The sequence below is a fragment of the Phoenix dactylifera genome, chromosome 11, assembly GCF_051530095.1.
Source record: "Phoenix dactylifera cultivar Ajwa chromosome 11, Ajwa_hap1_PhDact_Kaust_v1.1, whole genome shotgun sequence".
In the NCBI taxonomy this organism is placed as follows: domain Eukaryota; kingdom Viridiplantae; phylum Streptophyta; class Magnoliopsida; order Arecales; family Arecaceae; genus Phoenix; species Phoenix dactylifera.
The window spans coordinates 394,503-408,664 of record NC_143200.1 but is presented as its reverse complement, the minus strand read 5'-3'; the positions used below and the strand labels follow the sequence as shown (position 1 = coordinate 408,664).

Sequence of the window (14,162 nt, the reverse complement as noted above, 5' to 3'; positions counted from 1 at the left end):
TTGCTCTTACGTTACCTCTTCCAAGTCTTGCTGCTTTACTACTTTTGCGTGCATGACGCTGGAGCCAGTGGTTGGTTGGTAAGAAGCGTGACAGATGTACCAATTGCCCTTGCTATTGACCCATGACCATTCGCACAGGAAGAATCTGAACGGAGACTTGATTTTCTATTCTTTTTTGTTGAATCAGCTAGCTGATCAATTATTTGACCCAGACTGGAAGAGTCCGGCGATCGCAAGTTTTCCCAAGAAGCATCAAGGATCATAATTTTGGTATCTGATCTCATGAAAAAGCTCGAAATATACGGTCATTTTCTCATTTGACTCGGTTAGCCTCTTTGATTACAATGGTCAATGGTCGACATTGGAAGAAGCTGCTCGTTAATCTCTCTCTGCAACGGAAAATAGGAATGCTGCAGTGCTATGACCACAGCTGAAACAACCCCAAAGCGGGTGCTTTTTGGTTGCAATTGCATAGCTTTGTGCAAGAAACCTTGCAACTGGTTAAGCTTAACCATGACCGGCCCAGGTGGCCACTTAAGCTTGCAGATGGCTGCGAGTGGGAATTGAATTTTTAAACTGCAAATCCATCATGAAAATAATAATAAAAAAAAGAAGAATACAAGACCGCTATATATCAAGAAGAACACAATTAAATTGATTAACTGCAAGCTAGCTCTTGACTCAACAATATGCTTCAAGATAAAATGGCATCAAGAGGCCGCAAAGACTATTAGAATGATGTCAAACCAGTCATACTGAATTATTTTTTTCGATCATCATTGCATGAGAGAGAATGAAGCATCTTAGATAGTAAGGAGGCTGCCCATACCATGCTCAACGGATAACAAGTTGATCTCAAGCATGTCAATCGAGACCACGCACACAATTAAACCTTAAACGTGTCAAAAGTGTCAAGAATACCTAAATAAGATTCTAGCCCATGACTTCGTTTAAGGAAGGAGATGTTCGAACTTTTTTTCCGGACAAAGCCTACTACATGACATGATTCTATTTTCAAGTTCTCATTGACCTCGAAACTTCGCTTCAGGTAACAATAACACAATGAACGTTAAACAAAGAGATCTATTTTCCTAAAAAAGCACAAAAGGATCTGATATAATCTCCTGTCCCACAGCTTGGCCGGTGATTCAAAAACGAGTCAAAAAGTAGGAATTCTGGGACACCCGTCTTTCTACAGTAAGGCAGGCAGGAGCATCCCCGAAGCATCACCGAAGAGATAACATTGAAGCAGATGCGGTTCTGCTCCTGCCGGTCGGAAACCCTTTTGATACGACCAACATTGAAAGCGTCAAAACCCCCGCCAGGCGTCGACATCCTCGGACAATTGCAAAGTACGGGCCTTGAAATTGAAATGGAAAAGCGAAAGCGAGAAACGTAAGAAGAGGCGGCCGCGGGTAGTGTCTTCGGCACGAAAGAACGATTGACCTTCCTTCGAGCGAACACCCTTGGATCTGGTCGTTTTGAGATATTTGCGACAGGAATTTGGAGCGCTTTGAGAGCTGAAGTGATCCAACGGTGGATTCGCGCGAAAGAAGGTGGATCCTTCTTTTCTTTCGCTCGAAAGGTACAACCCAGTCCGCGGGGTCGTCTTCCTGCCACCTTCATCGCGTCCACTTACCATTCCCTCTCTCTCTCTCTCTCTTTCTCTGTGCGCGCGCGCGCGCGTGTGCAAGCGTGCTCTACCACGCCAAACTCTCCTTTATTTAAACATTAAAGGCATCAAGCTTTCCCTCCCTCCCTCGAACTTGGACATCCAGAAGTAGCCTTACATTCCTTTATGTAAGTAGATGTATAGGAATGATGAAGGAGGGGTTGGCGGAGCCGGACATGGAAGCAGCGCAGCAGCTGGTTCAGCTGAGCGGGGGAGAGGAAGAACATGGCGATAGCCACAAGAAGAAGAAGGAGAAGAAGAAGAAGAAGAAAGAGCAGGAAGAGGAGGGTAGAGCTCAGATCTCAGGAAGAGGAAAGGAGGAAGAGGTGGACGAGGAGGAGGAAGAGCATCGGCTGAGGAAAAGGCCGCGCTTTCGGTCCTTGGCATCTATTTACAAAGTGAGCAAACCCATAAGCAACGGTCATCGTGGGAGCAGGAAGAAGCGCCTGCAAAGAGGAAAGGAAAAAGGATTAGGAGATTAGAGAGGAGGAGCAGGTAAGGATATGATAGTTTTAGTTATGTTGTAGTTAATCTTTTGATCACGAGGATGATGAAAATAGTTGACGGAAAAGCAAACTTAATCTGTAGCTTCTTGTGGGGCTGATCTAGTTGTTGGCTCTGTTCTTCTTAATGATAAAAAAAAATTCATTGTGATGTGGATTTGGATCTACCGTCTCCTTTTCTTCATTGTTATTGATTGTGATAATGATGGCATTGATGATGATTAAACTGATGATGAGATTTTTGAGTTGCTGGTGCACAAGTTTTGCTTCTTGTTGGACATGGCTTCTGTTCATGTCCTCTTTTTTCTTCCTCCATGCGGTGAGAAACCAGGAAGATAAGGATGATGGTTATAATGACAATTGACAGTGATGTGCCCAAAATTTTGTGCACTGCTTCGATTACCATCTTGCTTTTACCTTCTATTCATGATCTTTTTTATTTCTATATTTTCTTCTTTCTTCTCGTCTTCCCTGGTGACCATAATATTTAAGCGCATGGAAGAAACATATCGGTACACAGTTATGCGTGAAATTATAGATCGGAATGAGTTTATTAATCCACCGGCCATATCTCTACTCAACTTTATTTGTTTTACTAGACAATCTCATCCATCTGTCCCTTGGCTCCATCAAAATTTCAATCAGAAAAAAATGAAAGAAATGAATTCTGCATTTTATTTAAGCATGACCATTCAGCCTTTCTCCGCTATTCACGGCCGGCTTCTATAGCATTTGAATTCAGGAACTAAAGCTCAAAGATGAGGCCCTCAAATTCAGTAATTTGAGATTTTCCTGACGTTCCAATAAGAATCTTCAGTATAGCCTTCCTAGGCAAGGCTTCTGCTTGGTTGGTCTCTGTGTCGCCACGCCGCACATCCGAGGTGGCACCACCAACTAGTAATTAGTAAAACGCCCATAGATTAATTTCTTTGTGAGTTCAAAGGTGATGGTTGATGGTATGAGTTTGAAGTCAACAAGCAAGACTATCCGAACCAAGTTGGACTGTTGGAGAGTCGAGAAATTTTTAAATTTTTACTCGGCAAAAACTGCAATAGCTGATGCTTCAATATGTTTTTCAGATAAAGCACAATACAAGGAGGTCATGTTTTCATTGATGGTGCATTACAAACACTATTGCATAGCCAATTGCCACAAGCAATATCGAGTATCCCAACAGAATTTAATATCGGATTTAAGTAGATCACAATATTTGTTAGTCGGTAAGACCATCACTCTGCACTGTTGATGACCAGCAAATTGAGAGAGAGAGAGAGAGATCAGCATAAAAATTGTTTAGCAACAAACAACATAATAACTCCTCAATCGGCCATGTGAAAATAAATAGTTGGCTGCATAGCTACGAATCTTTCAATTGATTGCAAGTTATCAATGATCAGGCTTGAAGGTTGCTTCATCGTGGTGGGAGCAATTTCAAATCTTGCGATTTAGGAAGAATATAGAAGTTACATGGTTGAAGCAAGGAAATCAAAGAATCCACTGCTAGAACAGCATGCAACCACTACTCATCTCCTCTTTGAATGTTTAAGCCTCGTAAAAATTGACTAAGAAAGAAAGAAATTTTGTAAGCAACCAAGAAGGTTCCTGATGTATTTGGTGACAACACATGAATCAAAGCCAACAAGAACAGAAACGTCAACCAGCCAAACCACTCGGAGGAATAGATATTTTCTCCGATCCTGCTCGAGCAGTGAAAGCTGTCTATTTCTCATTAGTAAATTATTCTCTGCAGGTATGGAATAAACATTGATGAAAAAGGTTGATCACAGCAGATATGGCTTCAAGACAGGTCTCTGTGTTGCTGGCTCTCTAACGAACCAAGGCAGAAAGCAGGCTAGGAACAGAACTCCCTTAAGAGCGTCTCACCCTGAATTTGTATTAATAACATTCTCTGAACTTCGAGAAATTCCCAGATCATTCATGAATTTTGATTGGCCAATTGATTCTCCAAATTATTTTCGGGGAACAAGTTAATCAAGAATTATTGTATGATTCATAAACTTCATGATCTATCGACAAAATCAAGGAGCACGTACAGACTATAAATAATGATGCTATTTGTTGAAGCCTTTCCTATTATTTATTGCTGTTTCTCTCTTCTGCTTGTCTTTAAATGAATTAACGTTTACAGATATATCAAGATATATCACTATTATTTACATTCTTTATGCTCTATTTTTTTTTGGATATCTAAATTCTTTCTTTCCAAACTTGTTCCCTCCTTTTGTATTTTTTCCCAGCTGCTGAAGATCCCAAACACCAAACAATTTTCAGATGTATGTTAAATCCTGATCCCTACATTCATGACACTGCCAAAGTCACCACCTTAAGACTTTTCTCCATCATCAGAGACAGCATACCCAAGGGGGAAGGCTGAAGAGATTGTGTCATCCTGAAATTATAATATTTCTAGTTGACAACCTTATAGTCTTCTTTTCATCCTTTTCTCTTTAGATGTACCATACCCCTATTAAGAGTAAAGAGATTGTACCCTCCTCCCAATTCTTAATTTTTCTGGTGACTTACAGGACGAGCTTCAAGATATCAAAAGTAGTTCTGTGGAATAAAATTGAAATCGGCAGCTTTTTGCTTCCCTGTGGGTCCACCTAAGTGTCAAAATCATACCATGAGTGTTTTGACCATAGATGTTGTCAGAAATCCATGCACATATGGCAGGGTTGAACTCATGCAAGGACATTGTAAACCCTTTCCACAGTAAAAAGAGAGGACTATGATTATTCTACACTAATGAAGCTTACGTTTGGATCAATTTGTTTGAAAAATGCTAATAAACGCAGGCATACATTAATGGACTTGAATAACAGTAGCTGACCAAGAACAGAGAGCCCTCCAAGGAGTAACAGAACATCTCGAAGTCGATCAAAATAAGAAAGGCGCAACTGGACAAGGCTAGCATCTCAACAAAAACCATCTCAACAGCCTAGTAATCTAACCAGAGAGGACATGCAATGATTGTTGGTGGATGGGCAAAAAGGTTGCAGTGAAGATTTTTGACTCCATTTGGTAATCATTTGTAATGAAATGGTACTCAATGAATGAAATTAAAGTCCAAAAAGTGCTAGCTTTACTGCAGAATAGGAATTTCAAATTAGTGTCAATAAATATCAAAAGACAACAACTACATACAATGGCACAACATTGCCGAGCCATAAGTGTTGTTTAGCCCTTCAACGAAATGACCGAACTAGCTCAAAATCAAGAACAGTCCAGTTTTGCTCAACCTTTCCGTAGAAGTCGTGCTAATCTCACCATACTCAAGTGGTTGGAGTGTTCATGTCCACGACATGCATGTCTTGCCCTCTTCTTCATTCATTTGAAAATCATGTTTCCAGATCTCAACTAACTAGGAAACCATGTCATGAACTTATCCTTGACCTTCTGTTTCTTGGATTTCCATGCATCATCAAAATTCAAAAAAAGAAACAATATCAGAAAAAACAACTCGCTGAGAGAAACATTATCACATTTACATGAAATTGAGCTTTAACATGAAAAGGTTAGCATGTCTTTACACAACTACCCTCTTAACATATGTAAAGGTTAGCATGTCTTTACACAATTACCCTCTTCACAAATGTAAACTGGTGTTAGTTCCGAGAAGAAAATTAACATCAAGCAATAAAAGATCACTGAAGATTAATATCTTTGGTCGCTGCCCTCAACCACATTATCCTCCTAATACCTGTGGTCTTCAAGAATATGTGTTGATTATACTCCTCCTTGAAGATAAATAGGGCCTTCACGTATAACTCATTATCGATGTCTTTCATGAGATTGAGCTCTTCCAGGCATTCATCAAGTAGACTCAACTTTTCATCTTTTGCCTCTTCAGCCGATATTCGTCTCTTTGAGGCTTCTGCGATTTCCCGCAGGGCTAATAACGCATCATCTGATTGCCGTCGAGACTTTCTACTATTTCCTCTTAAGATATTTAAAGGTGCAGCTCGACGGATGTAAAAATTTTCTGCTTCAGGAACATCCTGTGGCACCTCTGCATGTATGTCAGCAGATGTAGCCATAGGATCGTTAGATGTTTGTGGGGTATCCGCAAAAGAGTTCAATGTCCCATCACCTTCACCTAAATTGCCATTTGTGTCATTTCTTTCACCATAATGAATCCTAGAAGAGGACGCACCGTTGCTTTTTGATGCTGACGATCCAAAAGTAACCTCCAGTTCATTAATAAAAGGTGTTTGCCTCGTCCGGTATAGCTTTGCTTCAGGATTTTTCTGCGCAACATAATAATATAAATAATTCAATCTGGTTATCAGATAAAATATTTCAACTTCAAAAGGTTTAGAATCACACCCTAACATATTCATCCCATTCAGCATCATCTGCAGTCACCATTTGCATTTTATGATCCCAACTAAAACCTGCATGGTTCTTTATAGCACTAACTATCCGATATTCCCGTTTATAAAACCTCAGACGATTTTTCAAATGATCAACATCATAACGCAGCCTCGTACGTTCATTGAACCTATCCACCATGTCAAACCAGGCATCCCTTGTAAAGCCCGCACCCACTCTAGCACCAGCAAGAGTTTGCTCTACCATCAAATCAATAAGCACTCGATCATGCTCTCTTGTCCAATACACTCGTGCTTGGTTTGCCGTTGCAACTTCCTTTCTTTTCAATTTTGTGCCGCTCTTGCTATCCATTCTATAGATACAAGTAAATTAAGGGAATCAGCAATACCAAACTTAGACACAAGAATTGCAAATGAACAAATTAAAAGAAAAGGCAGCAGCATCCTAATCCTTGTAGTGAATGGATGGTGTAAAGAAGGTCCACAGTATTGAAGAATCTAAAGTCAAGGCATGAATATATCGATTACCATACACAACATTTAGAATGAAATGACCTTTGTAATAGATACAGAGGAAAAAAGATAACAAAAATGAGGTGTACAAAAATACAGTAAAAGAGAACATAGAAAATATGTCTAATCAAAAGCATGGAGACATAAAATTTGGAGAGAGAGCTCTTCATTTGACATTGTTTAGAAAATGAGACCGTCTTGGCCCGGAATGACTAATAAATATATGAAACCAGTTAAAAATGAAATGCTAAGGAAAGCTATGACCAATTGCCATCAAAATTTGCAAGCAGGGATTGCAAGCAAAATTACAGTTATGTAAACCTGAAAATCAAATCATAAAACCATCAGAATGGACACTATTATCTTTCCTATAATGTTTCTTTCATGGCTTCAAGGATAATTGCATGATGCTAATAAATTTTCATACAACCCACATCTGGTCTAAAGCATGCTGATACAAGCAAGGGGATGCCTCAAAATATGACCATAGGGGTGCAACTTGGTTTGGGCTCAACTTGAACCCTCCCGACCAACCCACTCATTCTATATGGTTGGGTTGAATTTTATAAACTTGGGTCGGGCTTGGGCTCAAAAATGAAGAAATACGATCTCAAGCAGTGTTGTGTTAGAGCTGACCCTCAATCCAACCGGAACCCGATCCTAACTCAACCCGACCCGATATATAAATAAATAAATAAATCATATTTATGTTGCATATATGTTACTTATATGTTTATTAATTATCGTTAAGCTTATTAAATTGTTTAACTGTATCATTGAAATTTACGGATGATTAGGCCACAATTCACAAATATTAATTCAATCAAAATGTCCTAGACCTTTCCCTTATCTTAAAATTCCCATTCAACCAGATTTAATTCAATTAACATGGTACAACTTAACTCAACCTTACTAACCCGACTCGACCAAGCTAGCCCGACCCAACCTGAATTAAGCTTTATAATAGGATGGGTTTTTTGCATGAATATCCTTCTAAATATCGGATTTTGCATGAATACCCTTCCAAAATTGATATTTGCATGTATACCTTCGTAAAATATTTGTTTTGCTATTATACCCTTTTTTATTCTTATTTTTACATAGGTACCCATGCCCTCTAACGCCGTTAAAAAATTAACGGTTTTAAATTAAAATGACTAAAATATCCTTAACGAGTAGGCGTGTAAATAGAAATTTTTATAAAGATATACAAGTAAATAGAAACTTTACCATGCTTTTGGATAAGAATTTGGGCAAATCTAATTAATCATATCATAATTATGGGGTGCTGGGCGACCCATGACTCGAAAGACTTGCAATTTACCTCCGGTCCGAATAGTTGAGTGTTCCCTCTCTCCCTTCAAAAGTTAAAAGAAACAAAAACCAAAAAACAGAAGGAAAAAAAAAAGCCAGCTACCGAGACACCAGAGGTATCAACAGTGTAATAGATCGAGGGAGAATCCTGACGGGCCGAGGTTCCTTTGGATTCTGTGAACCTATGGTTGTTGCTATCCTTCCACACTTCAACCCTACTCCCCTTAGGGCTTTTCCTCCTCATGGACTGGCATTTCCCATCCCTTTAGAGAATAATAAGGCCATGGGAGCAAGCTAACAAGCTCCTAAGAAACCCATATCTCCTTCCTGTCTGCCTTGAAAACCCGCCATAAATTCACTTAAAAACGACCAATAGTACCACCACCCACACACAGAAAAAAGAAGAGACTCTCTTGCTTGTTATCACAAAGCAAACTCATTTCTCTGAGCTTTTGCTGGATTTTCAGTGGCTTTGTGCAGCCTTTATCCTGATTTTGTTTCTCTTTTTCTGTTTCCATTACCACCAACTCAGTGCTGTTAAAGCCACCTACTTAGCATCATTTCTGGTCCTTAGATAAGCCACCTTCTTTCCAACTCAAACCAGCAGTCCTCTCTCCCTCTTATGGGCCCAAGAGATTCTGAAGCAGAGCACAGCTGTGTGGAGCTCCTGTCTTCTTCTTCTTCTTCTTCTGGCACAAGAACAGCTGTGTGGAACGCCCGCGATCGGGGTCCCGATACGCGGGGGGCGGGGGGGAAGCCGGGCACCGGGGGGGGGTGCTGAAGCCGGGATGGGGAGGGGAGGGGAGGGGAGGGAAGAGGAAGGCACTGGGGGTGGGGTGGGGTTGGGGGGAGGGGAGGAAAGGAAAGAGTAAGGATAATAACGCCATTTCAAATTTTTATTTTATTTTTAATTAATATAAATATGATTTTTTTTAACATTGTTAGAACAACCGTTATATTAGGGGTATTTGTACAATAACAGAGTTTTACGAGGGTATACCTGCAAATATCAATTTTGGAAGGGTATTCACGCAAAATTCGATATTGAGAAGGGTATCCATGCAAAAAACCCTAATAGGATTGGGTTGGGCTGGGCTGGCTTAGGGAAATCCTAACTGAGATTAGTTTGTGTTGGATTAGGGTTTGCCCTTAACCCAACCCTCCCTACCTAAGTTGTAGCCCTCTATGACCATGCCGATAGTGAATAAAATTACAACCATAGAGCTCTAACTGGTTTTTAACTTGATGACTTAGAATTTCATGTCTCACAATTGTCTTGTCAAAACCATAGGACAAAACTCTGAATCTAGTGGATCAGTAAACTCAACCCAACTCAGCTAAGCTTGAATCCCAAACTAGTTGGGGTTGGCTACATGAATTATTTCCTCTATTCCGCATTGTTTAGGGTCTCACTTTCTAAAAGATATGGCAATATCAGGTTCTATCATACTGCTTCCTCCCATGTGATTTTCAGTCTACCTCTATCTTTCTTTCCTTCTACATACATCAAATCACTCCTTCATACCGGCGTATCCCTCAGCCTACATTGTACATATCCAAACCATCTAAGTCATTCATCTAGTGGACCAATAAAATGCCCAGAAACTATTTTCCTTTTTGTTGTTCATTCAGTTTTACTATCACCTTGTTCCATGACCCTGAAGGTCATAATTGCGCTCCAAAAGTCAAAAAGAAATAAAAACCATAAGGACTAGGGAACCTCAATAGGTAAAACTAACGTTGAAAGAAAAGTGCATAACCACATATATATCAGATATAGCATGATAATATTTTGACACAAATATCTATAATGGCTGCAAACAAATAAGGCTGTGAAATTGGATTTGAGGAAGATATATATTTGATTTAAAGATATGAATATGAATGTGGTCAAGGTAAACAACAGAGTTCTGGCCCATGGGATGCATTGTTCACAGCTGCATGGCTTAATAGATAGTTGTTTCATACATGGATTCTGATTTGCACACATAATCTATATTCATATCCAAAAGCAAATCTTATCAATTATCATGGATACTGATATCAAAACTAATTGAGTATATTCAGCTCCCTTTTCATCCATTATTCAAGTTAAAATGAAAGCACTGCCCGCCACACAAAGCCATTAACTAAACTGCCCGGAGGGAAGCAAAGAAAACTGAAGAGAAGAGGGACGAAAAAAGGGATCTGAGTGGGGATGGAACTTCTTTCCCCTCCTAACTTGTCTTGATATCCTAATTAAATTTGATGGAATCTGCAGAGTAGATCAGATTTACTTGGGGCAAAAAGAGGAACTGGTTCTGCAATATATTGAAATTGGAATGGTGAGACAGTTAATGGGAGCACTTATACTTGATAATCTGATTGAAGCAGGTGGGGCAAAGAGACACTAAATATCCCATCCAACGATAAGGTTTATTTTTTGAATTATTTTATTCTCCCAAGACAACAAGCATATCCCATTGATTCTTACACTTCAAATCAGCAGATAACAGTGGCATATAGAATAGAATGCTATGATTAGGTACCAGGGTTGACATTGACATCAAAAGAAGCCCAAAAAATTTGAGTAAGATAGCTCACAAAGATATGCAAATGATGCTCAAGTCGCATTTAGAGTTAAATATTTTAACTTGGATAACATAATGTCCAGCAAGAAAAAGTAAGTCACAATCATAATAAAAGCGGCAGTTATACATACAGGGATCTTAATTACTAACATGCCATTGATGATTTGAATAATCATGCAAGCGAAAGCATTACAGAGAAAAATGCTTTCCTTGTGCCACACAGTAAAAAAAAAATTAACCACTGAAGAAGTAGAGGAAAATCTCACAACCTACTGACAAAATGCAATAAAGTGAGCTCAGCAATCCATATTCATATTGATGATTGAAAAATGCTGCTCTAGCACAAGATCCTCATCATTCTAGCTTATATGTTAAAAAGTAGTGCTAGCTTACATGCATGAAAAGATGATAACCATCTACACAAGAGGTGTTCTTCACCCATTGACCTACTTTGCAGGAGCTCATTGGCACCTCAGGTGGATTCAAGAAAGGGGGCTAAAAGCTCATGCAAGCAGCATATACATGAGTTTTATCTACACCACTTGCAAACTATTCCAGGACTCAGTTGATCAATGAACAGCATTGATGAAGAGATTTTGTAAACAAAAAAGCAAGCAAAGTAACCACATGAAAATTATTATCCAAAATTTTTCATGCTAAATTTATTTTAAAAATTGTATTCATTCTCACAAATCAATGTACATGATCTAATGCCCAAGTTCATAATTCTTGTCATGTCATTTATGTCTAATTGTAGCATAGGGCCATGCTTATGACATCATGACCTCCAAAAACCACTCCATTTTGAAAAGTCTCAGTTGACTTCCCTCATAGTCTAAAACGTAACATGTGGTCAGATTTGAAAAGATTTTACTTTCAAAAAAGCATCATGCATGCAAACAAATATACAACCCGGTTATTTTCTTTTTAAAAAAAACACTTCCAATAATGGAGAATTTGGTATTGGATTAGGCTAAAGACTTGACTAACCAAGCAATTCAAAACTGCGATCTAGAATTTACATGTTAATTAACGAAAGCCAAAATAAAGCAATAGATGTTTAAGAGTTAAGGATTAGAAAATAAATTTTGTTATACATCAAATTAGATGTTGAAAGAAAGATGCTAGCAAGCAAGAGATTTCTGATCTCTATCTTATTGGTTATACTCCAAATGATATAGGTCCATGAAAATATTAGAAGGTCCACCTCTCAAAACACATCGCCTCACCATCCCTTCACTAAATTGTGGAACAAACCCCATGCAATCCAGACATGTCAGCAAGAGGACAAAGTTTTAGGTGTTATCAAAAGCTGGCTCCCTGAGCATTGTTCTAGAACCATTCCCTAGAGACGCATGCCGGACAGATATACATGCTTTAAGATGCAGAACCTCACTATTGCGGATACAGTGTATTAAAGGTGAACCAAATGCATGTATATCTTAATTACAGAGTTGTTAGCTATATTTAAATCAACCATCCTCCACCCCCGCCCCCACCAAAAAAAAAAAAAAGTGATCGAAATCCATGCTGGTCCGCTTCCAGTTAAACCTAATAGATTCAAAAAGTTTTATTTTGTTGTTAGCAAAAGAAGATGAACTATTTCTGGCTTTCTGCAAGACTCCCATTTTAGCTAATCAGAATCCCAATTTTCTCCATATTGAAGAACAGGCAGGATTTATTTAGATGTAAATGGCTAACAAAAAAAGAAGGTTTATTTCGAGAAACCTAAGAATAATATAAAATAAATTCTATTATTGAATGCTTCGAAAATGTCAGAAATCTCGTGCGGAAATGATCATTCATTGTATCCAAAGATGCTCCATAATCACAAGATCTTCATCATTCTTTTCATATTACTCAAGACAAAACAAAATCGAGAACCAAAGGGGAGAGAAAGATACCATAAAAAAAAGACAATTTCATCATGAAACAAGGGGTGGGCAGAATCCTAACCTCGACATTTCTGGAAATCAAGAAGAAGAAAGGAGCAATCGAACGAATCGATCCAAATAGCTAGCAAAAACCCCGGCGCGAGAACTCCTTCGCTCCCTCTTCGAGCAGCATCTAGGGAAGTTAACACACGATAATCCTCGCAATCTGAACCCTAGACTTTATCCCCCATCTCGACCGTCCGCTGAGATTCCAACGATCGGATGGTATATATGGTCACACGTGGAGAGAATAAGGAACTATCTATAAAGGAATGCGAAGAAGATAAAATAAAATAAGGAAAGAGACAAATCGGAGACGTCCGCTGCTGATTGAACGGACACCGATCGATCTACCGTCGTTCCGGAGCGGCCGGCGATTTCGAGCTGTTTCGCCTAGCCCCCCTCCCCGCCGTGGACTCGGCGGCTCCGGCGAGGCCCTTCGTCCCTCCTCTCCTCGCCCCGGCGGGGACTGGGGAGTCTAAGCTATGTCATTGGCCCAGGGTTAGGCTCGATGGAGGGCGTGCTGTTATGTGAGCTTCTCCGGGAGGGGGAAGGGGTACAAGGGGCTTTGGGAGTTTCTAGATCTCTTAGACATCGTCCCGGAAGCGTCGTGATCCGTGCACCGAACGGAACAGACGACGGTGGCGACATGGCGTCGCAGACGGGAGCTGCGGTGCTTTGAGATTTGTGTAACAGATTTCGGCCTAGTTTGGAGACGGAATAAGGAGAAGGGATAAGGCATTTATCCCGCTCAATCGCCGCCACCGGGATAAATAATGCCCGACAGACCAAATTGCGGGGTGGAACCATCGGTTCTTGGCAATTCGGTCAACCACGGATAATCAGGAATCAATGGGTTCTTTCATAAATAAAAGGTCCGATCACAGAAAGCTTTGAGATCAGAACAGAAGAGATGATCTCATGCCAACCTTTTTCTCATGTTCACTTTTGAAGGCCCAATTAAGATGGTCTCCTATGTAATTTGCAAACACAATAAACTTTAAGGGCATCTTTGGTTGAAGAGAGCTGAGGTTTACAATGAGAAGAAAAATGAATGGCTTCTATTCTAGCTGTTTGACTGGATGGAGTTCTATTTTTATTTTGATTCTAGAAAAAAATAGAAATCCACTGATCCCCTAAAATCTAATTTGAACTCCCATCTAGTATTTAAACTATTTTGATTTCGATTCCAATTTACGTCGCGGACCAAAAAAAAATAGTCAAATTTGATATGCTTTTGGCTTAGAGTTGAACCGTGCTCAAGTTAACTCAGCTCAACGAATTTTAATCCCAAACTAGTTCAA

At 39.6% G+C, this 14,162-nt stretch overlaps 1 protein-coding gene across 3 annotated transcripts; it reads right to left on the bottom strand.

The window, feature by feature from the left end:
* Window positions 1-5,255: 5,255 nt before the first annotated feature.
* Window positions 5,256-13,698, bottom strand: LOC103710092 (L10-interacting MYB domain-containing protein-like). 3 transcript variants are annotated; one of them, XM_008795707.5, is made up of 4 exons: window positions 12,881-13,698; window positions 6,523-6,880; window positions 5,897-6,443; window positions 5,256-5,598 (listed from the first exon to the last, which is right to left on the bottom strand). In XM_008795707.5, exons 1-4 carry the CDS (start codon window positions 12,886-12,888, stop codon window positions 5,579-5,581), a joined length of 933 nt encoding a protein of 310 aa, XP_008793929.2. In that variant the 5' UTR covers window positions 12,889-13,698; the 3' UTR covers window positions 5,256-5,578. The 3 variants fall into 3 exon arrangements, with proteins under 3 accessions (XP_008793929.2, XP_008793930.2, XP_008793928.2); XM_008795708.5 differs by having other exon boundaries at window positions 5,256-5,592; window positions 12,881-13,573; XM_008795706.5 differs by lacking the exon at window positions 5,256-5,598 and having other exon boundaries at window positions 5,661-6,443; window positions 12,881-13,573.
* Window positions 13,699-14,162: the final 464 nt, after the last annotated feature.

Coding starts and splice junctions, on each gene's coding strand:
- LOC103710092 (XM_008795706.5), bottom strand. Junction 6,444..6,522: donor AATGGGATGAATATGTTAGG/GTGTGATTCTAA, acceptor TATGTTGCGCAG/AAAAATCCTGAAGCAAAGCT.